Below are 27,016 nucleotides of genomic sequence, written 5' to 3'. Positions count from 1 at the left end.
TAAGTTTGCAAGTCCTGGCTACCATTTTGCAGGGAGAAGAATATCATGGTGAGGGAGCCCAGAAGATACTTCAGTACATTAAATCATCTTGGTGCTCCGAGACTGAGAAGATTAAGGTGAAATATTCTTTTCTACAGTAGTTTTCCTTGCTATTTAATTCAGACCATAAATTACAAAGGGTTTTTTTTTCCCTCTTTTGTTTATGTGTTTAAGCAATGATTTAGAAAATTAAGTAGCGAGGACTTCGTTTGTCCTCAGCAACTAGGTCCATGTGAGGCTTATCACCTATTTGGATGAACTCGCCATGTGGCGGAGTCTGACGCAGATCATGAAATATCTGCAAGTGATCAAAGGATGAACCATATGTGCGGTCTTTATCACTCTTTTATTATTATTGAAAAGAAAAAGAAAACTTAATTTAACTAGCGGCTCAAGCGTGATGGGGATATTTGGCCGACTCTGGATAAAGCATGAAATGGTACCTTGTGCACCACTGTCCAACAATGGATTTTCTTGTCTTTAAGAGAAAACACAACGACCTGGATCGATATGTCCGAGTGGTTAAGGAGACCGACCGACTTGAAATCTGATGCGCTCTCGCCCGCGCAGGTTTGTAACCCTGCTGTCGACGTTTATTTTCAACTTTTGCCTGATCTTGCAGCTGTTAGGTGCCGAATATTTTAATTGTTTCATCGCCAATTTTGCAAACATAACAAACTTGCAGCTGTTTCTTGCCTCCACTTCTGACACCTCCATATAAACAATTGCACACATAAGATGATCGTTTCTGTCAAATCTCTATTAGATATGACTCAAACGTTATCTACAGCTGCCTTACCTTAATTTGACTCTAAATCTTATACTACTTGTTGTTCTTACCAGTCTGAGTGATGGAAGCTAGATTACTTCTAATACTGATGACTACTTAGAGTCTTATTTCATTTTTAGCAGTGACAATCTAATGATCTTATTAATTATAATAAGCTTTATATGTTATATATAATAGCAATAAACAGCTTCTTCAAATAATGACCTTCAGCCTTGATCATGTAACAGGTCTTTGTATGAAAGTATGAAATCCATAGTAGAACATGTTTTGAAAACTGGGAATGTAGCGATGAGTACGTCAATGGGATTTGAAGTACGTTAGCTTTCAGTAATGGACTGATGGATTTACCCCCAAGTCATCCCACTGTTATTCGGTTTATTTGCATTCACCCTTGTCAATTTTTCAAGCTCAAAACCACCCATATATATATATCCAACGATAAATTTTGTTCTCACACATTTACTATGAATAGGTCTTTTAAGAGAATATCAAAGACAGAGACATCATGGTCCATTTGTTGCCCAACCTCATCTATGTATCCGCAGAAAAGCGAAGCTTCCACGCCACAATTTCAAAGCTGGTGCCCTCACACCAGGCAATGTTACAATGTAAGTATATACAAACACACAGTCCAGCCTTTGGTTACCAGTATTGTTGAACCTCTTCAGGTAGGTCTGACTGTTTGAATGCAAGCCCTAGCTTGAAGAAATATCCCCCACGGACTTGAGGGACTTTCCGTATGCCCTCTTGCGCCTGAGAAACTTTTTCCTCACCATGATCAGGTCGTTCCATATCGATCTGCTAGCCATTTGCTATTGTAGGACCATTTAGTTAGAGTTTCTCCTGTGAATGAACGAATATTAATTAGACCCTCATTCTAGCGCCAAACTGTGTATGGCGTGATTTTGACACCACACTAAACGCAACGTGTGAAGTGCTGAGCTGACCTCAGAAGACACACCTGGGGGTATGAGAATGTGATAATATGGAGAACAATGTTTAAAAATGGTTCGGATGCTTCAACATAAGGACTCTACGTCCACTGGTGTTGTATTGATATCTGAATTCAGTTCGCATTCGCGACTGACTTATAAGCAGATTACAAGAATAGAGAAATTTAATACTGTTCTACTGAGAGAATTTAGCTAATCCCGTAAAAGGGAGATGATCCCTTTATTTTAGTGGGTAATTGAGGTAAATTGGGGAATTTACTAAATCCAGGGAGTGGGTCAGATTGTCCGTACAAACCCTTCCTAGTGTTCTTCGTGGCGCACTGCTCGGTGACTTTACTTGCCTTGCAAGGATTGGACACGTGATCCCTTAAGCCTTTTCAAAGGGAAAATGCATACCAAAATTACTCTTATTTCAACATTTCTTGCAGGGGCTCTTTATGCAGCAGTTTCTCACATTTTTTAGTGACAATATTAAAGGCTTCCTTTTGTATTTTGCTTACTTTTTTACTTTCCATGCTGCAAAAATTTATCCTTTAGAAATAATCATTGGAGCTCTATGGGGTATTTATCGATTAACAATATTATATATTGTTGACTATACATATTGTTGATGTGTGATTTTAACACCAATTAAACGCATATGTGAAATGCTGAGCTGACCCAGAAGACACACGTGAATGAGGGATTGAGAATGTAAATGATGGCAAGACAATGCTTAAAGTGGTTCGTATGCTTAAAAAAGCGAATCCTACGTCTACTGATATTGTATTTATATTTGAAGGGTCAAGTCGCGGCTTAGCGAGCTGACTCTGGAATATTGAGAGTACAAATGAGAGAGAGAGAGAGAGCTATTACTGAGCAAAATTATCTAATCAAGAGTAAAAATGAGCAAATCCCACAAACGGGAGAGAAGCTCTCTATTTATGGTGGGATACATTGAGGTAATTATTACTGAATCCGTAAAAAGGGGTCAGGTACCGTGCAAATCCTCCTTTGTGTCTCGTTATCCACCTACTCGTGTGATTTCCTCGCTTTATACAGGGATTGGACACGTGAACGACCTCCAGCTTTTCGTCAGTCTAGCGCGCACCCACTGCACTAGCAGGAGCATGCTGCTCACGTCAGTATGTGACGTGGTTGCGTCTAAATAGCTACAGGATCTGCCTAGACCCTAGGACTGTAAACGAGCCGAGCTAGCTTGCGACCCAGCTCGGCTCGACTCGATAAAAGCTCGTTTAGAGCTCGGCTCGATAAGGCTCGGTTTGACTCGACTCGAACTCGGTTTGTTAACCGAGTCGAGTTCGAACACAGTGAAGCTCGGCTCGTTGGCTCGGGAGCTTGGCTCGGCTCGTGGGCTCGCGAGCCTGGCTCGATTAAGCACTGTACACTTAATAGGGTGTTTTGGTGATTTTTTAAACTATTAGGTATTAAACTGATATTTTTCAGTGAAAAAAGTTTAAAAAAATGATAGTTGAAAAAAGTTTAAAAAAATGATAGTTCCCCCCCCCCCCAAAGTGAAAATTTGAAATAACACGATACACCAAAACAGAGCGTCAATTACTCAATTTCAGTTCCCCATCCTAGTTGCCCTAAATCCCAAATCGCAATCAAAGACCCCTAAATCCCAAATCGCGAACCAGACACTCTGAAATCGGTAATCTCCTAGGAATGTTATTTGTATATATTCAGAACTGTTTTTTGATTTTGTAAGGTAATAGACATTTTGTAATGTTCAAAACTATCGTATGGTTAATTCAACAGTGGATGTAAATATGAAATGCTGTTACGCAGGCAGATTGCTGTAAAAATGGGAACTGGCTCGATAAACCGGATAAATGGTGGTTTGATCGAGCCTTATCGAGCTCGATATCGAGCCGGCTCGAGCTCGAGTCAATTTGAGGCTCGCCAGGCTCGAGCTCGAGCTCGAGCTCGACACGTTGTAACGAGCTGAGCTCGATAAGCCAAAAGCTCGACTCGCTCGGCTCGTTTCACCCTACTAACCCTAACCACTTGCGCTGACTAGGCTCTACGTCAGCCTTACTTTTCCAGGTATAACACATATTCTGATAAAAGATTGTATAATTACGCTGGGTTGGTGTACAGAGAAGCAGATAAAGTATGCTGCCACATTATGAAAAATCTCATTACTCTCCCAGAAAAATAGAACAACAATTGTAGGACGATTACATATAAACTATTTTTTTTGGTAATATTTAAAAAAAATTATAAAAAATTTGGCCCTGACCCTATTTTTTGGAGGCCCTAGGCAGGTGACTCACGCCTACCCCTTGAGCCGCCCTGATTCAAAGAGGGAAATTGAATCTAGTATTACTCACATAGGATAATCCGAGTGGCATTATCTATTATCTAAGAATCCATACATACACCAGATTTTGACATTCCACACTACTCCACTGGATGATGTTGAGTTTCGACAAAGACATCCATTGAACTAGTTAAGTTGGGAACAACACCTTTGTATTGTGTTACTCTTTGGTTGGAACTTAACCCAATTTCACACCACAAAAACAAAAAAATTGCCCCACATGTCAAAACTCAATTATGTCGTAATACTTCCTGGATTATTTTCCTTTCAAATGAATACACACCGTTCGTCAAAGAGAATATACTTCTGCAAAATTTAAGCCATTGAAATTTCAAGATATCATAGACTAATAACCAGCAAATGACCGTTGGTCTCTGGTTGATTTTATATTTATTTATAGTCAACCACGTGATTGACTTTATGTAAGTGCAGATAATAATGCTGATAATGGGTCAATTTCTGTATGGCGCTTTGAGGTTGAGATTGTTCACGAGGAGGCTACTGGCTACCTCCATTATCAGTCACTATATACAAGTTGATAGATAATGTTGCTTGCCCGCCCCATGTCCATCAAATTTCTTATGATAATCATCACATTCCAAGAAATTCTGGAAGGCATAAAATACACTAACAAAGCTACGGACACCGAAAAACTTACACTAAAATTGTATACCGCCTACATGTAACACGCCTCTGATTTTTTTAATAATTTTTTTCTAGTGAACGGCCGTCCATCAAATTTGGAAAGCCGTCACCTCACATGGACGCCCGTCCATATTATATTGACGGGCGTCCATATATAAGGGACGGTGTCCCCATTTAAAGACGCCCGTCCCTGATTAAAATACAATAAAAAAATTTATAAACATTAGGGACGGCCGTTCATCCGTTATGGACGGTCGTCCCTTTATTTTGGAAGGGCGTCCCCAAAATATAAAATAAAAATAAAAAAAACTTTGGGACGGTGTCCCATAAATCCCTTACGTTTGGACTGGCGTCTATTAGGAATGGATGCCAGTCCCTTACGTTTGGACGCCGTCCATACTTTAAAAAAAAAAAATCTAAACCTCTCTTCTTCGTTTTCTTCTTCATCTTCTAGACCACTTGCAGTCCTCTTCTAAACCAGCTTCTTCTTCTTAAGGTTTACACGCACGCAAACTATAATTGGATGCAAACTGCAAACTGCGCACTTCCTCACCCCCCACACCCCACCCCCCCCCCCCCCCCCCCCCCCCCCACCCCCCCCCCACACCACCCCCCCCCCCCCCCCCCGTGGTGAGCTCGAGTTGGAAGACACCTCATCCCAGCCACGGAAGCATTGCACTCTGGCCACCATCGCCAACAGCTAACCTTGTCGTCCCCCACAAATACAATACCAACTTTGCATAGCTTCTCCGCCATTTTCATTTTGCTCTAGCCCCAACAGACCCAACTTGTGCTTTTTCTATTCATCCATAATGAGCAAGACGCTTTTCTTTGCCATAAGATGAACTGTCAGACCCAGCTTTGACACTTGCATGTGCTTCTGACTATAGGGATCCTTTACCCTTCCTATGTTACCAAATGAGAAGAAGAGAGCAACTGCTGCTAAATTTGGCTTTGCTTCATTGTACGTGGGCAGAGTGATTAGCTAGCAGTCATAGCAGCTTTGAGTGCTGGAGGAATGCAAACAGAGGGTCAAGAAGCACGGTTTTGTTCTCATATTTATATCTCTTCAAGCATCATGATATGCTGCTTGGTATGCGTAAGCAGCTTCAACAGAATTGGTAGATGGGTTTATTCCAGAAGATTTCTCAAGCTATAGCCAGAATGCACATGTGCCAGGCATATACATGCAGTCCTTGCGGCTGGTTTGGTATCCATGTGGCAAGGTTACGTCCACCTCATAAAATGGAAACGATTTGTTGAGACTGCAAGTGGTGCTAGAGTTAGATTGCACCCTCCTTCCATTAATTTAAATTATCATTTAAGAAAATCGAGATTGTCCATAGCAGCCGTTACAGCAGCACTGCTGCGTCTTCATCTTCAGAAAGACCCAGCAGCCACTCCTTGTTTCATTTAAAATGTTATTTTTTTTTTTTTAGTAGGACGCCCGTCAAACGTAAGGACTGGCGTCCTTCCTAATGGACGCCGGTCCAAATTTAAGGGATGGCCGTCCAAAATTTATGGACGCCGTCCCAAAGTTTTTTATTTTCATATTTTGGTTAAGGATGGCGTCCTTATTTGTAGACGCCCGTCCAAAATAAGGGATGACCGTCCATAACGATGAACTGCCGTCCCTAATGTTTATAAAAATTTTTTTATTGTATTTTAATCAGGGAGGGGCGTCCTTTAAATGGGACGTCCGTCCCTTGTATATGGATGCCCGTCCATATAATATGGACGGGCGTCCATGTGAGTGAACAGCCGTCCAAATTTGGATGGACGACCGTTCACTAGAAAAAAATTGTTAAAAAAATCAAAGGCGTGTTACATGTAGGCCGGTACACAATTTCGGTGCAAGTTTTTCAGTGTCCGTAGCTTGTTGAAATACACACCAACATCATACCATTGTTATGCCTGAAAGAGTAGGGCTGACGCAGAGCACTGTCAGTGTAAGCGGTCAGAGCTTAGGTAAGTCCTGCAGCCATCCGAAGTAGCCACGTCGCATGGACGCGAGCAGCATGCTCCTGCAATGCAATGGGTGCGTGCCAGACTGGTGAAAGGCTGGAGAACGTTCCACGTGTCCAATCCTACACATGTCCGTAACAATCGAGCAGGTGGCAATGGGTAGGAAGAGGATTTGCACAGCAATCTGACCCACTCCCAGATTCAGTAATCATTTTCTAACATCCACTATAAATAGAGGGTTCCTCTCCCTTTGTAGGATTAGCTAATATTCTCTCTGAAAGCATATAAATACTCCCTCCCTCTCTTGTATCTCTTGTAAGTTGTAGTCAGCTCACTGAATGCGACCTGATCTCATATATTAATACGATACCAGTGACGTCGGATCGCTTGCTTAAGCATCTGACCACTTTAAAACACTATTCTTCATCTTTATTAGTTCAATACCCCCATACACGTGTGTCTTCTGAGTCAGCTCAGCATTCCCACATACATCACTTGGTGTCAAAATCACGCATCAACAACCATCAATCAGAATGAGTTGTCTCATCAATCAAAGTTCAATAAGAGCTAAAGGACAAAATAACATTAGTTATCAAAACCAAACCGACTTAAGTGTTATTAAGAGCATTTATATCAATTCTATCATATTTTAGATCAGGATTAAGGAAGGGTCTTCACGTATCAAGACAACTTGCAAGACATTCATTACATTGGAATGAGCTATATAATGAGCAACAATTTTCATCAAATGGGGGTTGGACATATGAGAGCTAATACATTTGAGTTTTTAACCATTATTTCTCTGTAAACAAAACATTACTTCATTTTGTACGTCTTACAAGGCAATATCAGAAAAATAGTTAAGAGAATAAAATAACATAAATATAGGATTGCTTTAAGCATCAGAACTACTATAAAAATCTCTCTATCAATTTTTATTTACATTTCTTTAACACAAATATTATCATTTACGTGTAATTTCATAGCACTTTACGTACGAAGTTGTTGGTGTAAAATCAAACATCAGTAACTTATATATAATGGTTGCTGGATCGCATCGACCAATTACTGTGTCGAGAAGTCTATTTCAAATTAATTAAAGTAGTTTAATAATTTGAAATAGAGTTTAATCATTACTGTTTGTGTCTATATCAACTCTCATAATCATTTTACGTAATTTCATAAACTTTACATGTAGAAGTTGTTTGGTGGTCAAATCAAACATCAATACTTTATATATTGATAGTTGCATGGATCGATCGATCAATTGCTGTGTGGAGAACTCTATTTCAAATTATTAAAGTAGTTTATTATTATTGTTCGGTCTCTATCATTCGAGAGAAACATTTAACCGGACCCAATATGGAAGAATGAAGAAAGTGGTCCTCATTATTGGGTATTTTGAGAACATAAAAAATCCAATCATTTGTTTTCTTCTGCATTAAACTAAAACTAGACGTGATCTATAATCCAGTGACTGGGAACTGTCACTGATTTCTTACTTCAAGTAGTATTTTTGTATGACTTCCACATTGAATCTTATTGCAAATCCACTTAATAATCCATAATTTTCGAGAAGAAGAATAAAAACCTAATGGTTGAATGGTTCTGTTGCCCAATTGGACTATTTGAACTAATCAATAAAAGATAACATTGATTATGCTGATGCTTAATTTTGACATCTACTATCTCTACGTGCAAAGTGCTAAGCAACATAGAAATCACACGTGAATGGAAAATGAAATAAATAAATGGGAGATGATTTTTAAAGTGATTAGATGTTCAAACGAATCCTACGCATGTTTTTTTTTATAAATGAGAGATTACAATCAGGTCGCAAGTAGGGATCAGAAATAGAATACAGAGAGGGAGAGTGAGTGTTTATGTTATCAGAATCCTAAAAAATGAGAGGGGAGCCCTATTTATAGTAGAGGTTTCTGGTAATGATTTACAGTCTGCAAGCGAGCAAGTCCCGTACAATCTTATCTTGCTTCCCATTGGCTAATTGCACATAAAGATATGTTAAATCACGCAGGGCTTGGGCGGTGGGTCTTCCAGCCACTCATAGACCAACTTTTACCTGCCAATTGATGACAATCTTACTTCTCCCATCCTTGGACGACTGTGACAGTGCTTGGGCGACACAAAATCTTTCTAAACTCTGATTAGTTCTTGTTGATGTAAGTTTGCATCAGCCATGATTTCTTAGGCATAACATATTAATATAAAAGTATGATTTGCGATAGGTGGCTAATAATACTACATGATTTCTACACCATTTTTGTGTACTCCCAAGTTCAGTTAATCAGATTTCTCGGATTAATTATAATTTAGTTATGTCGGTTATCGATGGACTGAACCTTTGGCAATTGACTATTATATTAGGGTTGTTAACTATAGAGATGAGTGTGGGCAAATAGTAAATGCAGGATTTCTTTGAAAGGAGCTGGGGGCACTCCACAGCCATTTTTAGTAGGGTGTTCAAAAGAACCGGTTGAAATCGGAATCGTGGAGTACGGGTTGGTTTCAGTTCCGGTTCCTATAGTTAGGAATCGGAACCGAAACCAGGAACCAAGAACCGAGACTAATTAAAATAAAATAAAATATTAGAGGGTTAATAAAAACTTTTGTAGAAAAAGTAATGTGAATACATTTATATTTATTTTTCATAACATTTAAAGTAAGTTGGTTTGACTTTTGAGAATCTACTTTTACAAAGTAATGGAGTTTGTAATTTTGAATTTTGATTTATAATTTGTAATTTATTTTTGTTAACAGTGCCAGGTGCGGGGTATTTGTAATTTTTAAGGGTTTTTTTTTGCCATTTTAAAAATTTTGAGGGGGTCATTGTATTTTATAGAGTACTCAGAACCGGAATTGAAACCGTTGTTACAGGTTCTAGTTTTGGGTATCTAGGAATCGGAACCGTCGGTTCCGGTTTTGATTCCAAATTTCAAGGAACTGTCGGTTCCGGTTCCTTAAAAAAGTGCAGGTACCGGAACCAACCACTTAATTTTTAGTATGTAATCTTGTTCCTTACGTGTCCAGTTGTCTTCATTTATCTTTTACTACAGCCACCCTCCATTATTATTATTTCTTTTGTGATTGGATGTTTAAGTTAGTTTGCTTGCACCCAATCAATCTTTGAGATTCTGAAGTGACAATTAGATAAATCTTCTCAATGATTATCCCTATTAACAACCTAGATAAATTAAATCAGAATCTCTTAAGTATACATTTAAGATTCTTAATTGACTTTGATAGCCATCAGTAATGATTCCGCAGATTCTTAATTGACTTTGATAAGCCATCCAGTAATGATTGCCCCCCGCTATTGCTTCTGCTATCCTTGTCAAGAATAATAATATATTATATATATTTTAATAATCTCTCTTCGAATATATGATTTTGCGAATACTGAGATTGTTTGCAGTGCTGGTATCCAGTTTTACGAAATTATATACAAGTCAAGCCTATGAAATGCCAATGTCCTTCTCATAAAGAGTGACAAGAAAATGGGAAGTCTAAAAGAGTGCACCGGCACCACCGTCTCCGCCACAAGCCCTTCCTCTTCACACTCTTCATCCCCTACGTCGCACCTTATTCAACCGCGTGTTTGCCTCGGTTTACGCTTGTGCCATCCTAGCTCTTGTCTATCACCATGTATAAACTTTTCAACTGCACAAACGCAGCTTCTTTCTCTGTGACACTCTCTTGTTTACTCTCCGATCTTGTTCTGGCCTTCATGTGGGTGGCACACAGTCCTTTCATATGCGTCCGGTTCATCGTAAAGAGTACCCTGAAAACCTTGAAAAAGTCATGAACCGATGATTTTTCCAGCTCTGGATGTTTTTATTTGCACCGCGGATCTTATAAAGAACCGCCGATAAATGTTGTGAACACGGCCTTGTCAGTTATGGCTTATGATTATCCAAAGGAGAAGGTTTCAGTTTATGTATCGGATGATGGAGGCTCGGCACTCACTCTCTTTGCTTTCATGGAGGCGGCTAAGTTTGCAAGTCACTGGCTACCATTTTGCAGGGAGAAGAATATCGGTGAGGAGCCCAGAAGTATACTTCAGTACATAGATCATTCTTGGTGCTCAGAGACTGAGAAGATTAAGGTGAAATATTCTTTACCTACAGTAATTTTCTTGCTATTTAATTCAGTCAGAATTATTATAGAATAGTCCTGGTCGTATTAGTTTGCTTCTTGGTACGTAGTTCTCAGTAAATAATTTCCGGTCAGTTTTCGGGAGACTGAGAATAATAATTAAGCAGTACTACACAATACAATAGATTTTTCTAGTGAGGACTTCATTTGTCCTCAGCGACAAAGTCATGTGGAGGCTTCATCATCTCTAACTGGATGAACTCGCCATGTGGCTGAGCTTGACGGCAGATCATGGAAATATCTGCAAGTGATCAAAGGTTGAGACCATATGTCTTATCACTCTGTATGTACTATTTTTGAAAAGATAAAAGAAAAACTTAATTTCACTGGCGGCTGAAGAGTCATGAGGATATCTTTGGCCGACTCTCTTTTTCACACCTTCATAAAACGCCAGAAAGAAAAACGTATATTGACATTTGAAAAGTAGCCCACTAAAAAGCATAGTAAGTGTTAACAAATTGAAAAATATGATTCAAGAGAAAACAGCGACCTGAGGTCGTATGTCCTCTACAGAATCGATAAGCAGAAATGGTGACTGTGCACCGGCTGTTCACAATGATCGGCTTCAACGGGTTTATATGTCCGAGTGGTATGGAGACAGACTTGATATCTGGGGCTCTCGCCCGCGCAGGTTCGAGCTCTGCTGTCGACGCTGCCTCGTTCAACTTTGCAATTCTCTATTAGTATGATCAATGTATATACAGCTGCCTTACCTTATTTTGACTCTTAATCTTATACCTGGTGTAGTTCTTGACCAGACTGAGTGATGGGAGCTAGTTACTTCTAATACTTGATGACTAACTTAAAGTCCTATTTCATTTTAACAGTGATAATATCATGATCTTATTAATTATAAGCTTTATAGGTATATATATTAACAATAATCAGCTTCTTCTTCTTCTTTTTCAGTTTAATGACCTTCAGTCCTTGATCATGTAACAGGCTTTGTATGAAAGCATGAAATCAGAGTAGAACATGTTGTTGAAACTGGGAAGTAAGCGATGAGTACTCAATGGAGATGAAGAACGTAGGCTTTCAATAAATGGACTGATGGATTTACCCGCCAAGTCATCCACTGTTATTCAGGTTCATCCGCATTCAACCTTGTCAATTTTTCAAGCTCAAAAACCACCCATGTATATCCAGACCTTAAATTTTGTTCTCACACATTAACTACGAATAGGTTATTAGAGATATCAAAGACAGAGACATCACTGGCCATTTGTTGCCCAACCTCATCTATGTGTCGAGACAGAAAAGCAAGACTTCACGCCACAATTTCAAAGCTGGTGCCCTCAACACCCTGGTCTGTTAAATGTAATATACATAAACAAATAATTTTATTAGCAATGAGAATTTTCAGATACATGATTTTTTTCATCTAAAAGTTTCTACTTGTTGGGTTGCAGCTGCGTGTATCAGCTGTTATGACCAATGCACCAATAGTCTTGACGCTTGATTGTGATATGTACTCAAATGATCCCAAAACACTCTCCGTGTGCTATGTTATGTATGTGATTCTGCAACTCGATCCGACTTGGCTTACATTCAGTTTCCTCAGCGTTTTCGTGTACTTAACAGAATGACATGTATGCTAGTGAGATCAAACGTTGTTGAAATTAATCTTCTGGTTTCGATGGGTTAAAGGGTCCTGATTATCTGGAACTGGAACCTTTTTCTGTCGACGAGCATTCTTTGGTGATCCTTCAATTTTATGTCCCTGAATCCCCAACTCCATCCAAACATGCTGTGGATAAACCCCCCAAATCCCTATCCATTCTGTCATGGTCACCAGGTAGCAGGCTGCAATTATGAGAACCAAACCAACTGGGGATCCAAGGTTAGTATTTCATTAGTGATTCACTAGATTTTCTTTATCAAAGCTTAGTATTTTCATTAGTCATTCAATAGAGTTTCTTTTATCAAAGCATTGATGATTAAATCTTCTGGGTTTGGTTCAAATGGACAGATAGGTTTTCGATATGGGTCATTGGTGAGACTACTATACAGGGTACCGGCTGCATTGTGAGGATGGAGGTCAATATTTTGTCATCCTGAGAGGCCAGCATTTTATGGGGATGCACCAATAGCCCTTATTGATTTGATTAATCAAAACAAGCGATGGGCCATTGGTCTACTTGAGGTGACCTTTTCGAAATATAGTACATTAACCTTGGTATCCGCAGAATTGGCCTTATGAGTCTATCTTATGCTCATTATTCATGCTGGCTTTGGGCCATCCCGCCACTGTGTATGCATTTCTCCCAGCTGGCTCTCCTCGGGAGTCAGTATCTTCCCAAAGGTATTTATCCGCCTACATTTGCTAAATTATCATTCATTAAACATAATTATTATGATAAATTAATGAAAAATGTCCTGCAGGTTTCTGAACCATGGTTTCTCTTATACTCATTTCTATTCATTGGGCCTATGCAAAGAGTGCCTAGAGTTTATATTAGAAGGTTCAACCTTCAGAAAATGGTGGAATGATCAGAGGATTTGGATGATAAGGGGACTAACATGTTTTACTTGGGTCCATTGAGTACTTACTCAAGCTTTGGCATTTCTGCATCAGGTTTCAATTTGACCAGCAAAGTACTTGATGATGAGCAAAGAAGAGATATGAGCAAGAAATCTTTGAGTTTGGAGTACCATCACCATGTTTGTGACACTGGCAACCGCAGCAATAATCAACTTATTCTCTTTTTAAAGGGTTCTTAGACATCATCAGTGGAAGCAATATGGAAGGAATTTTTTTGCAGATGTTTTTAGCAGGTTTTCTCATGGTGAATTGCTTGCCAATTTATGAGCCATGTTCCTGAGAATTGACAAGGGAAAATGCCTACCAAATTACTCTTATTTCAACATTTCTAGCGGGGGCTCTTTATGCAGCAGCTTCCCTCATTTTTAGTGACAAATAAGGCTACTATTTTACTTTCCATGCTGCAAAAATTTATCCTTTAGAAATAATCATCGGAAATCTATGTTGTATTCGTCGATTGACAATATTATATATGTTGACTTATATATAATCTGATAAAGATTGTATAATTACCAGCTTGGTCCTGTAGCATTGTACAATTACGATCTTGGTTCGGTGCTACGAGAGCAGATAAAAGAATGCTGCCACATTATGAAAATTGAGTCAACCAATTCGAATATCTGGTTACTCGAACTCGATCGGTTACTACAGTATTGAGTACGAGTTCAGGTTCGACCCTAACAATGGAGATGGAACTCGAACTCAGTTACTTTGGGATCCTTCCTTTCTTCAAACAGAACAAACAGAGAGATAATCAAACCGATTCCGTAAATGCCTTTCAGGATACCTCAATGTCCTAGCTATTCACGAAAAGTCAAAGGCAAATGGATAGCATCTGCTTCTTCTGAAGAAATTGAAGAATTTCTTGGGAATCCTAAAACATCCATTCGTTCTTTTTCTCTGACAGATGGTCAGAACTTCATCTGGTTCGAATCCTACTGAGAGATCCACTAGAGATCAGAATTTAAAGGGATACTCGAGCTCGGTTAATCAGACTTGGCAAAAAAATCTTGAAAAAACCAGTAGACAAATGGCAACAAGACTTGGAAACGTTCCATTTGCTTCTGAAACAATTTCTCACAAATACAAAACATTTCTTCTCCTATTTCCTCTATAAACACTTACATTAGCAGCCATCAAATACCCTCTCCACAGCTCCACACACTACTACTACCCACCACCAATTACATTACTCTTTTCTTTCAGTTTCACTCCTCCTAAACAACGGCGTTCAACCTGCAGGAGACCATCTACGTTACTCTCATGGCTGCCTCCCACCACCATAAAAACCACCTTCACACCCTCCACTTCAGCCCGCCGTAAAAAGAACAGATCATCGTCATCATGGGCGCCACCGAACCGGAAAATCCCGCCCTTCTATCGATCTCGCCACCAGGTATTTCATCTTGAGGTAATAGGGAGAGACGGGGCAAATCGGCATAGTACGTAGATACAGAGGCTTTCGTTTCAGGGCTTTTTTTTTTTTTTTTTTTCAGTTTTCAAAATCCCCAATCGATTTTTATATATTGGGTGGATTTGCAATTTTAAAAACATAAAATTCTTATGACCCCATCTTAGTGAAAACTATCAAACGCACCCTCGAGCTCCCTGAAACTGGCAAGCTTTTCGAGCCGATCAGGATTGTGTTCGAACAAGGTTAACTAATTTCCCAGACGCAATAAACTTTTGACTATTAAACTCATAGTTAATCACAAATCATAAGTCATTAAGGAAATTAATCTTGTCGATAAATGATTTGCGGTTGGTGCCTAAATAATACTACATGATTTCTGCTCCATTTTTTTTTTTTAACTTGAGGTTCAGTTAATCGAGATGTTCTATGTCTTACATGTAAATTAATTATACACAAATATTACTTTAGGATTAAATAATGTTTTAAACACTTGACTTATCTCATGAAGGAGCTTGCTCCTTACGTGTGCAGTTTCTTCATTTATCTTTAACTGGCCAGTAAATTTCACAGCCACCTCCATGTTCGCTTCTGCTGTATCCCCATCAATAAAATTAATTAATATATATTGTAATCTCTTTGTATACACGATTTTGCGGATACTGAGATTGTTTGTACGTGTCTGGTATCCAGTTTTACGGATTAATTACTCTGCTAATGCTATGTACTTCTCATAAAGAGTGTACCAAGAAAATGGAAAGTCTAAAAGAGTGCACTGGCCCACGTCTCTCCAGCGAAGCTTCCTCTTCACACTCTTCATCCCTCCCGTCGCACCTTCTCAACGCGTGTTTTGCCTCTGTACACGTGTGCCATCTAGCTCTTGTCTATCATACGTACTAACACTTTCACTGCACAAACGTAGCTTTTTTTTCTGTGACACTCTCCCTTTTACTGTCTGATCTTGTTCTGGCCTCATGTGGGTGGCCTCACAGTCCTTTCATATGCGTGGTTCATCGTAAAGAGTACCCTGAACCTTGAAAAAATCATGAACCGGTGATTTCCACTCTGGATGTGTTTATTTGCACCGCGGATCCTTATAAGAACCGCCGAAAATGTTTGGAACACGGCCTTGTCAGTTATGGCTTATGATTATCCATCTGAGAAGGTTTCAGTTATGTATCGGACGTGGAGTCTCGGCACTCATCTCTTTGCTTTCATGGAGGCGGTCTAGTTTGCAAGTCACGGTACCATTGCAGGGGAAGAATATCATGGTGAGGAGCCAGAAGTATACTTCAGTACATCAAATCATTCTTGGGGCTCCGAGACTGAGAAGATAAGGTGAAATATTCTTTTTACCAGTGTTTTCTGCTATTTAATTTAGTTATAAATTCAAAAGGTTTTTTCTCTTTGTTATTTGTTAAGCAATGATTTAGAAAAGTGCGAGGACTTCGTTGTCCTCAGCAACTAGGTCATGTGGAGGCTTGATCATCTCTAGTTGGATGAACTCGCCATGTGGCTGAGCTGACGGCAGATCATGGAAATATCTGCAAGTGACAAAGGATGGACCATAGTGCAGGTCTTATCACTCTTTAGTATTATATGAAAAGAAAAAAGATAACTTATTTACTAGCGGCTCAAGAAGGATGGGATATATTTGGCCGTTCTATGATAAGCATGAATGGACCTTGTGCACCAGCTGTCCAACAATGATTTTCTTGTCATTTAAGAGAAAGCACACGACCTGGGATCGTATGTCCGAGTGGGTTAAGGAGACCAACTTGAAATCTGATGCGCTTCGCCCGCGCAGGTTTGAACCCTGCTGTCGCGTTTATTTTCAACTTTTGCCTGATATTGCAGCTGTTATGTGGCCCCGATACTTTTATGCTTCATGAATATTCATGTGTTGCCCCAAGCACTAATACTCCGGGTGTATACACAAGTATTTGAATATGACCTGAGGACTCTTCCTTGCTCGAGACCAGCCCTCCCATAGATTTCACTGCTGGCCGCTCCACTCGTGATCGATACAACCCTCATTTCAATAGCAAATATTGACCATAGGTGATACGGTTCACAGATCCAACCTGCTCTACAGTATGTGTATGACTCAAACGTTATCTACAGCTGCCTTACCTTAATTTGACTCTAAATCTTATACCTAGTGTAGTTCTTGACCAGTCTGAGTGATGGAAGCTAGTTACTTCTAATACTTGATGATTAACTCAGAGTCCTATTTCATTTTTAACAGTGACAATATCATGATCTTATTAATTATAATAAGCTGATCCAATTCCAACCAATTTGCAACAAGAAAACACAACAAAAAATGCCCTAAATTCAAGCTTAAATTCGGCCAAATACACTAGAGGAGCAATGTCACACTTACTTGCAATTTTGGGTTAAAACAAGTAGAAAACACTTCAAGCATAAAGGAATTCTCCACCAACTTGAATTGATTCACCACCAAATCTACTTGCCAAGACTTGGATAAAAAAAACATAACAAGAACACAAAGTTCTCTCAATGGTTAAACCGATTTTCGATATTTCATAAAACTAAGTATTACAAAGGAGAATAGTTGTCTTTATATAGGCAATTACAAGGCTAACTAGGTAATCCACAAATACAATACAAGAAATAAAATTAACAAATATTACACAAATAATTACAAGCCATTCATTCAAAAAAAACAAGACCATACTTATTTAATGCAAATGGGACATGATTCCCTAATTCTAGGATCCATGTCTTTAACCACCGCATTAGTTAAAAAAAAACTCACTTTATTAGCTCAAAGCTTGATCAATGATCCTAATCAAGTCTACTAATAAGGGTGTAAGAGTTTGGGCTTTGAGGATCTTGCAAATGGATCCAATAAGGGTTCATGGGGGCTTTCCCTTTTGGAATGAGACTTGGGCCGAATGGGTTCACTTCAACACTTGGGCTTCTCTCTTGGTGGGCTTGAGCTTCCTTTGTTGGGCTTGGATTTAGAATGGTTTGGGCCGAAATGCTTGGGCTCTCTCCCCCCTTGGAACTTGCTTGGGTTGAGTTTCCTCCATCACTTTCCACATTCCACAATCCAAGTGTTTTAGGACTTGGAATGAAACTTTTTGATTCAACTAAATTAGCAAGTGTTTTAGGACTTGTAATTCCTTGTCCACTCATGTTTACAAGTGTTTTAGGACTTATAAACGTATCATCCTCCCCGGGTTGAGAAGAATTTGCCCTCAAATCCAAATCGTCCTCCAAGTATGGGCTTAGATCCTCCACATTGAAGGTGGCCGAGACTTCCCCATACTCATTAAGCAACTCCACTTTATAAGCATTATCATTTACCCTCTCAACAATCTCAAAAGGTCCATTAGCCCTAGGAGCTCATTTACTCTTTCTCTTACTTGGAAACCTCTCCTTTCTCAAGTGAATCCAAATTAAATCCCTCGGTTGGAAAAGCTTAGGCTTTCTATGCTTGTTTGCCTTATTCTTGATCTTTTCATTTGATTTTTCTATTTGAGCTCTCACGGTTTCATGGAGTTTCTTCATTTGCTTCAACTTCTCATTAGCATTCACACTTGGCTCAAAATCAAGGGGTAGGGAAGTGAGATTAAAAGGGATAAGTGGGTTTACTTCATACAACACCTCAAAAGGAGTGTGAGTCGTAATAGAACTAGGACTCCTATTGTAGGTGAATTCAACATGTGTCAATTGCAAATCTCAATCCTTTAAATGCTTACTCACTAAACTCCTTAGAACATTATCCAACACCATATTCACCACTTCGGTTTGACCATCGGTTTGAGGGTGGTGTGAGGTGCTAAACATGAATTTTGTCCCCAATCTACCTCATAAACTTCTCCAAAAATGACTCAAGAATTTTGTATCCCTATCCAAGACAATGGTCCTTGGAATACCATGAAGTCTTACCACTTCTCTAAAGAACAATTCGGCAATTTTCGAGGCATCATGTGTGGTATGGCTTGGTGCATTGGAAAGGCCAAAAGGCATTACCATCCATTCATACAATCCTCCCTTGGCCTTGAATGCTGTTTTCCATTCATCTCCCTCTCTCATTCTAATCTGATGGTAGCCACTTCTTAGATCAATTTTTGAGAAGATGATTGCACCATAAAGCTCATCCAACATGTCATCCAACCGTGGTATGAGATACCTATATTTGATAGTTATCCGATTGATGGCCTGACTATCAATACACATCCGGTAAGTGCCATTCTTTTTGGGCACAAGCAAGGCTGAAACTGAACAAGGGCTCATGCTCTTCCTCACAAATCCCATGGAAATCAACTCCTCGACTTGTCTTTGAAACTCTCTTGATTCTTTAGGATTGCACCTATATGCCGACCTATTGGAAAGAGGGGCACCGGGATCCAAATCAATATGGTGTTCTATTCCGCTAAGTGGTGGCAAACCCTTTGGCAACTCACTAGGAAAAACATCCGCAAATTCATCCAAGAGATGGTGAACCTTCGGGTGAAATTTAGGTTGCTCTCTCTCTTGGTTTGCCTCGGCTATAAGGAGGGCAATGAGAGGTTTGTGTTTTAGGAAGGTTTTCTCTAATTGGGTGCTGTTTAGGAAAAGGATTTTACGGGTTGGTGCCTTGGATGGTGTTTGGGAAGTTGTTTGTGTGGGAGCTTGGACAATGGCTTGGGTAGGGGCTAAGGGTGCAAGGGTAATGGTCTTCTTGTTGAGCTTGAATGAGTATATATTCTTGCGGCCATCATGGATCACTTCTCTATCATATTGTCATGGTCTTCCAAGTAAAAGATTGCAAGCATCCATGGGAATGATGTCACAAAGTACCTCATCCAAATAGCTCTTCCCAATGGAGAATAGTACCACTACTTGCTTGACTACTTGTATGGTGTCTCCATTTCTCAACCATTGTAGCTTGTATGAGTGAGAATGATCCATAACCAGTAGCCCCAATTTCTCCACAAGTTTGGTGGAAGCAACATTGGTACAACTCCCACTATTAATGATCATTGAACAAACTTTCCCCTTGATAGTGCACCTTGTATGGAACAAGTTTTCCCTTTGGTTCTCTTGAGGGTTTACTTGAGTATGCAGCAACTTCTTGAGCATAAGCATCTCTCCACTATCAGCTTCCTCAATAACCTCATTCTCACTCTCATCTACTTCCTCTTCTTCACTAGAATCCCTTTGACAAGCATCATCAATCTCATTTATTTCTCTAAGGGTCATAACTCTTCGGTTTGGACAATTTGCTTGGAAGTGCCCATAACCTTGACACTTGAAACATTTCTTGTTCCTCAAATCAGGCCGTGGAGCATCATTCCTCACAAAACCTGTTTTCTCCTTTGGTGTTTCATTGGCTTTGTTCTTATCATAAGCCGTAGGTGCCACATATGGTTTGGTGTAGGAAGGTGAACCCCTTTGGTAGTTACTTTCCTTAAAGAGTTTCTTGGGGGCCAAGGACTTCATGCTCTTCAATTGCTTTTCAATCCTTGTAGACAGCTTGCAAACATCCCCAAAGGAATGGTAAGTTTGCAACTCAAGCTTGTATGCAATGTCCTTACTCAAACCGCCAATGAACCTTGCAATTGTATGCTCTTTCTCTTCGGGAATATCACTTCTCAACATCAACCCTTCAAACTCTCGAATATACTCTTCAACTTTTCTATCTCCTTGCTTCAAATTATGGAGCTTAAGATAAAGGTCTTGCTTGTGATTATCGGGCAAGAACCTTTTCTTCAACACTCTCTTCAATTTATCCCATAACCTAATTCTAGTCTTCCCTTCTCTTTCTCTCTTATTTCTTTTATTTTCCCACCACAAGGAAGTATACTTCTTGAACTTTAATATGGCTACTTTACATCTCTTTTCATCATTGTAGCCCTTAAATTCAAATACCCGTTCAATCTCATGCAACCAATCAATGAAGTCATTTGGGTCAATACTTCCATTGAATTCGGGTAAGTCTACTTTAAGACCCCTATCATCATCAAACCTTCTCCTCCTAGGCACTTCGGATTCACTAAATGAATCATTACTATCTCCTAGATTTTTCATATACAATGGTGTCCTAAGGATGGTTCGCTAGTGGTAGTGTGGATGACCATCCCGTGGAGGTGGTTGTAGGGTTTCCTCAAAGGTGGGTTTAGGTTGTGAAAGGTTGGCAATGTCCTTAGACATGTTAACCATCAATTCCATCATGCTAAACATATTTCTTTTTACTTCATCAAATTCTTCTTGAATTTTTTTGTTGGCACTCTCCCATGGTGTTGGGGGTGGAATTAGGGAAGAAATGGACTTGTTTGCCATGAGAATTGGGGAAATTTAGCTACTGTGAACAGTAACTCCGGATGAACAGTAACTTTTTGAATGTTAAAGAAAATGAAAAATGGGAGCGAAAGGTCAAGTGTATGAGTTTTGGTGATTTTGGTTTAAGTGAAAGTATTTTGTGAATAGTGTATTGTGAATAGTGTTTTGAGAATAGTATTTTGCGAATAGTGTTCTGTAATTAGCCTAAGGAATGGTGTTAATGGAGATGGGATTAGGTTAATTAATTGTGTTTAGGGTTTGGTTAAGGGTTAAAGTTGGTTTGGTTGGGAAAGAATGAGTTTAGTTGACTTTGGAGGGAATTGATTAGGGTTTGGGTGAGGTGGCAATGGATTTGGTTAGAAAGGAACAAAGTGTAAGGGATTTGGTTGGGGAATAGTGTTTGATGAAAGAAAAAGAAATGTTCAATCACTTGCAACAAAAGAGAAAGAACACTTAAGCTAGAGCACTCCAAATCCGGCAATGTCAACTCCAAAATTCTAGCTAACTACATTCAATCAACCCTAAATCAATCTTACTCAACTTCACAACCTAAGCTCTGATACCAAATGATCCAATTCCAACTAATTTGCAACAACAAAACACAAAAAAAAAAATGCCCTAAATTCAAGCTTAAATTCGGCCAAATACACTAGAGGAGCAATGTCACACTTACTTGCAATTTTGGGTTAAGACAAGTAGAAAACACTTCAAGCATAAAGGAATTCTCCACCAACTTGAATTGATTCATCACCAAATCTCCTTGCCAAGACTTGGATAAAGAAAACACAACAAGAACACAAAGTTCTCTCAATGGTTAAACCAAATTTTTTATATTTCATAAAACTAAGTATTACAAAGGAGAATAGTTGCCTTTATATAGGCAATTACAAGGCTAACTAGGTAATCCACAAATACAATACAAGAAATAAAATTAACAAATATTACACAAATATTACACAAATAACAAATATTACACAAATAATTACAAGCCATTCATTCAAAAAAAACAAGACCATACCTATTTAATGCAAAAAGGACATGATTCCCTAATTCTAGGATTCATATCTTTAACCACCCCATTAGTTAAAAAAACTCACTTTATTAGCTCAAAGCTTGATCAATGATCCTAATCAAGTCTACTAATAAGGGTGTAAGAGTTTAGGCCTTGAGGATCTTGCAAATGGATCCAATAGGGTTCATGGGGGCTTTCCCTTTTGGAATGAGACTTGGGCCGAATGGGTTCACTTCAACACTTGGGCTTCTCTCTTGGTGGGCTTGAGCTTCCTTTGTTGGGCTTGGATTTGGAATGATTTGGGCAGAAATGCTTGGGCTCTCTCCCCCCTTGGAACTTGCTTGGGCCGAATTTCCTCCATCGTTTTCCCCATTCCACAATCCAAGTGTTTTAGGACTTGGAATGAAACTTTTTGATTCAACCAAATTAGCAAGTGTTTTAGGACTTGTAATTCCTTGTCCACTCATGTTTATAAGTGTTTTAGGACTTGTAAACGTACCATAAGCTTTATAGGTATATATAATTAGCAATAATCAGCTTCTTCAAATTAATGACCTTCAGTCCTTGATCATGTAACAGGCTTTGTATGAAAGCATGAAATCCAGAGTAGAACATGTTGTTGAAACTGGGAATGTAAGCGATGAGAACGTCAATGGAGATGAAGAACGTGAGGCTTTCAGTAAATGGACTGATGGATTTACCCGCCAAGATCATCCCACTGTTATTCAGGTTCATTTGCATTCAACCTTGTCAATTTTTCAAGCTCAAAAATCACCCATGTATATCCAGACCTTAAATTTTGTTCTCACACATTTAACTATGAATAGGTCTTATTAGAGAATATCAAAGACAGAGACATCACTGGCAATTTGTTGCCCAACCTCATCTATGTATCCAGACAGAAAAGCAAGACTTCACGCCACAATTTCAAAGCTGGTGCCCTCAACACCCTGGTATGTTAAATGTAAATATATACATAAACACAAATAATTTTATTAAGCAGTGAGAATTTTCAGGTACTGGATTTGTCAATTCTGAAAGTTTCTTAATGGTTGGGTTGCAGCTGCGAGTTATCACTGTTATACCAATGCCCCCAATAGTCTGTGACGCTTGATGTGACATGTACTCAAATGATCCCAAAACACCTCTCCGTGTGCTATGTTATGTTGTGATTCTGCAACTCGATCCGACTTGCGTACATTCAGTTTCCTCACGTTTTTCGGGACTTAACAAGAATGACATGTATGCTAGTGGATCAAACGTGTGTTTGAAATTAATTTCTGGGTTCGATGGGTTAAGGGTCCTACTTATGTTGGAACTGGACCTTTTTCTGTCGACGAGCGTTCTTTGGTGATCCTTCACTTTTATGTCACCTGAAATCCCTCAACTCCATCCAAACCATGCTGTGGATAAACCCCTCAAATCCCCTTCCATTCTGTCATTGGCTCACCAGGTAGCAGGCTGCAATTATGAAACCAACCACTGGGGATGCAAGGTTAGTATTTCATTTCATTCACTAAGTTTTCTTTTATCAAAGCATTGATGATTAAATCTTCTGGATTTGGTTCAAATGGACAGATGGGTTTTCGATATGGGTCTTGGTTGAGGACTACTACACAGGTACTGGTGCATTGTGACGATGGAGGTCAATATTTTGCATCCTGAGAGGCCAGCATTTTATGGGGATGCACCAATAGCCCTTGTTGATTTGATAATCAAAACAGCGATGGGTCATTGGTCTACTTGAGGTGACCTTTTCAAAATATAGTATTAACCTTTGGTATCCGCAGAATGGCCTTATGGTCTATCTTATGCTCATTATTCATGCTGGCCCTTTTGGGCCATTCCCATCACTGTGTATGCTTTCTCCCCCAGCTGGCTCTCCTCAGAGTCAGTATCTTCCCAAAGGTATTTATCCACCTACATTTGCTAAATGATCATTCATTAACTAATAATTATCATGATTAACTAATGAAAAATGTCCTGCAGGTTTCTGAACCATGGTTTCTCTTATACATTTCTATTCATTGGAGCCTATGCAAAAGAGTGCCTAGAGTTTATATTAGAAGGTTCAACCTTCAAATGGTGGAATGATCAGAGGATTTGGATGAAAGGGACTAACATGTTTCCTTTTCGGGTCCATTGAGTACTTACTCCAGAGCTTTGGTATTTCTGCACGCAGTTTCAACGTGACCAGCAAAGTACTTGATGATGAGCAAAGCAAGAGATATGAGCAAGAAATCTTTGAGTTTGGAGTACCATCACCCATGTTTGTGACACTGGCAACCTCAGCAATAATCAACTTATTCTCATTCTTTAAAGGGTTCTTAGACATCATGAGTGGAAACAATATGGAAGGATTGTTTTTGCAGATGTTTTTAGCAGGTTTTCTCATGGTGAATTGCTTGCCAGTTTATGAAGCCATGTTCCTGAGAAGTGACAAAGGGAAAATGCCTACCAAAATTACTCTTATTTCAACATTTCTAGCAGGGGCTCTTTATGCAGCAGCTTCTCACATTTTTTAGTGACAATATTAAAGGCTTCCTTTTGTATTTTGCTTACTTTTTTACTTTCCATGCTGCAAAAATTTATCCTTTAGAAATAATCATTGGAACTCTGTGTGGTATTTATCGATTAACAATATTATATATTGTTGACTATACATATATTCTGATAAAAGATTGTATAATTACCAGCTGGGTTGGGTGCTACAGAGAAGCAGATAAAAGTAATGCTGCCACATTATGAAAAATCTCATTACTCTCATTACTCTTACTAGTCCATTAATGTCCTCCGATGAATGTGCCTTCAGAAAGCTTGATATTAATTGATATAGCTTAAAGAATATTATGCATTCAGATTTATGGTGCAAAAATTTTGTATATCCTAGTCCATCTTTCATTCCTACTTGAGTTCTAGGCATAATTTGGTTCAACATTCATGAATTTGTACTCTTGCCGGGGAAAACTACCGATTCTTGATTAGATGAATTCTACTCAGACAATCTTCCAGAGCTATTTAGAGAAGTACTTGCACTTGATGAGCCTTCAATTCGTATAACTAGCTGATCTCTACATGCATTAGCAATATCTGAGCTACCATCATCACCATCTAATTGTTGTTGCTGTTGTTGTTGTTGTTGTTGTTCTGATTGAATGTTCGGTTGATTATCGTTGGAGTTAGCGCCTTCTCGTTGTTGTGATTCGGATTCACTAGGGGTCGCTGGATTGGAGAGCTTGGTAACAGGGATGACTGAGCATCTACAAAGTGGACAAGTTGTGTTTGAATGAAGCCAGTGATGTATGCATTCAATATGAAACACATGTTTGCATAATGGAACTTGGAGCAACTCCTCTTTCATCTCGAATTCACCCAGACAGACACAGCACCTGTACAAGATTTCGATAGTTTTAATTAGGTTCAACTTGTCTAAAGCATTCATACACAATCAGAAAATATTGATGTAGTAAATAATTCAATCAACGGAGCTCTCAAAGCTCTCGCTTTTAGTTTCAAAGTAAACAAACAAGTCATGACCAGAATCCCCACTTTTCAAGAATTTCAACAGTTAGTTCAGTTAACTTCCCAATCAATCAGAGCAGCCAACTAATTAAGCTAAAGTAAAATAACCCATCAAGAAGCTGAAACTGTTGACAAGGTAATAAGGCATTATTCTAAGGGATTTTTAAAAGGTTGTTTGTTCAACTAACTTTGAAACTTGATCTTTGGCAATTAATTAATTTAACAGTAACACACTGTTTACAAGACCCTAGTTGCAGGCGACGATGGAATTGAATTATACAGACCCATATTTATAAAGTATCTTACAAGCGGCTTCAAAGCGAAGAACTTATACTCATGATTTATGTGTTCTGGTAGTTCTCAAGAGCCATAAATTCTGCTTAAACCCAAATGCTCAAACGTTTCAAAAAGCACCTTTGGAGAGAATTAGTGGATGGTAATAGAGATTGTCACAGACAAAGTGAAAAACAAATAGAATTCTGGCCTAGTACCACCCAGGGACAGGTGGCTTATAACTATGCATGGCTTTAGGGAGATTGGAGGAGTGTGTCTTTATCTGAGGCCTCAAGTGTTAATGAAAAGAAACATTTTTAGGAGTCGATTTTACCGTCATTTTTTTTTTTCATTGAAATGATCTTGTCAACAGTATTCAAGGACCTGATTTAACACAAGCATGTGGGCACATGTTGTAGGGCATGCTGCATATAGACCACATTGATGTCTGGTAAATTATTGAGAGAGAGATTTGAAATGAGAAATAGAAATTTATACTTACTGTGAATCCCTTTTCCTTAGTTCTTCATCAAATAAAATAATTGGAAGCTTGCCTTGGATCTCCCCATCCCAACCCATCTGACAAGGCTATAAAAATTATACCAGGAAAACATAGGATTAGATATACATGATGAACATAAAAAACTTGATGCTTTCACTATTCTTTGTGTTTGTGCATGTGTTTTTGGAAGAGAGAGAAGTCTTACAAGATGGTCATGGATAAATGGAGAAGCCTGATTAGAACTTGTTGGAAGTATTGGAGCTGAGGAGAGACTGGAAGCCCTTCTCTTCAGGTAGAACAAGTAAAATAACAAGAAGAGAATAATGGAGAAGAGTATAGGAATTGAGAAAATGAAAGCCTGGTAAAGTTTAAGTTGCAGGGCTTGAGGATACAGATGAGGAGTAGTAGTTGGACTTTGAGGCATCCCCATCAATCCAAGTTCTCAAAACTTCAAAAAACCTGACAGATTTACTCTCCAAGAATTGAAAATCAAGATAGTAGAGGCACCAAGGCCTTGTTGAGTGTATTTATGGAGAGGTGTTGCAGTGGGAGACACAGAAATAATA

The 27,016-nt window shown here is 39.0% G+C and overlaps 1 protein-coding gene and 2 pseudogenes across 1 annotated transcript; 2 read left to right on the top strand and 1 right to left on the bottom strand.

Moving 5' to 3' along the window:
• Positions 1-24,931, top strand: LOC116106515 (annotated as a pseudogene).
• On the top strand, positions 10,121-13,944 carry LOC116106615 (annotated as a pseudogene).
• Positions 24,932-24,935: 4 nt separating the features above from the next.
• Positions 24,936-27,016, bottom strand: LOC116106516 (probable E3 ubiquitin-protein ligase RHA4A). Its single transcript, XM_031392888.1, has 3 exons — positions 26,656-27,016; positions 26,451-26,536; positions 24,936-25,542 (listed from the first exon to the last, which is right to left on the bottom strand). Exons 1-3 carry the CDS (start codon positions 26,878-26,880, stop codon positions 25,146-25,148), a joined length of 708 nt encoding a protein of 235 aa, XP_031248748.1. The 5' UTR covers positions 26,881-27,016; the 3' UTR covers positions 24,936-25,145.

This window comes from Pistacia vera, unplaced genomic scaffold, assembly GCF_008641045.1.
Source record: "Pistacia vera cultivar Batoury unplaced genomic scaffold, PisVer_v2 Contig52, whole genome shotgun sequence".
Taxonomy (NCBI): domain Eukaryota; kingdom Viridiplantae; phylum Streptophyta; class Magnoliopsida; order Sapindales; family Anacardiaceae; genus Pistacia; species Pistacia vera.
The sequence above is the reverse complement of the archived record's forward strand: the minus strand, read 5'-3'. Positions and strand labels throughout refer to the sequence as shown.

Coding starts and splice junctions, on each gene's coding strand:
- LOC116106516 (XM_031392888.1), bottom strand. CDS start 26,880: ATGGGGATGCCTCAAAGTCCAACTACTACTCCTCATCTGTATCCTCAA. Junction 26,537..26,655: donor CATTTATCCATGACCATCTT/GTAAGACTTCTC, acceptor TAATTTTTATAG/CCTTGTCAGATGGGTTGGGA. Junction 25,543..26,450: donor CTAAGGAAAAGGGATTCACA/GTAAGTATAAAT, acceptor AATCTTGTACAG/GTGCTGTGTCTGTCTGGGTG.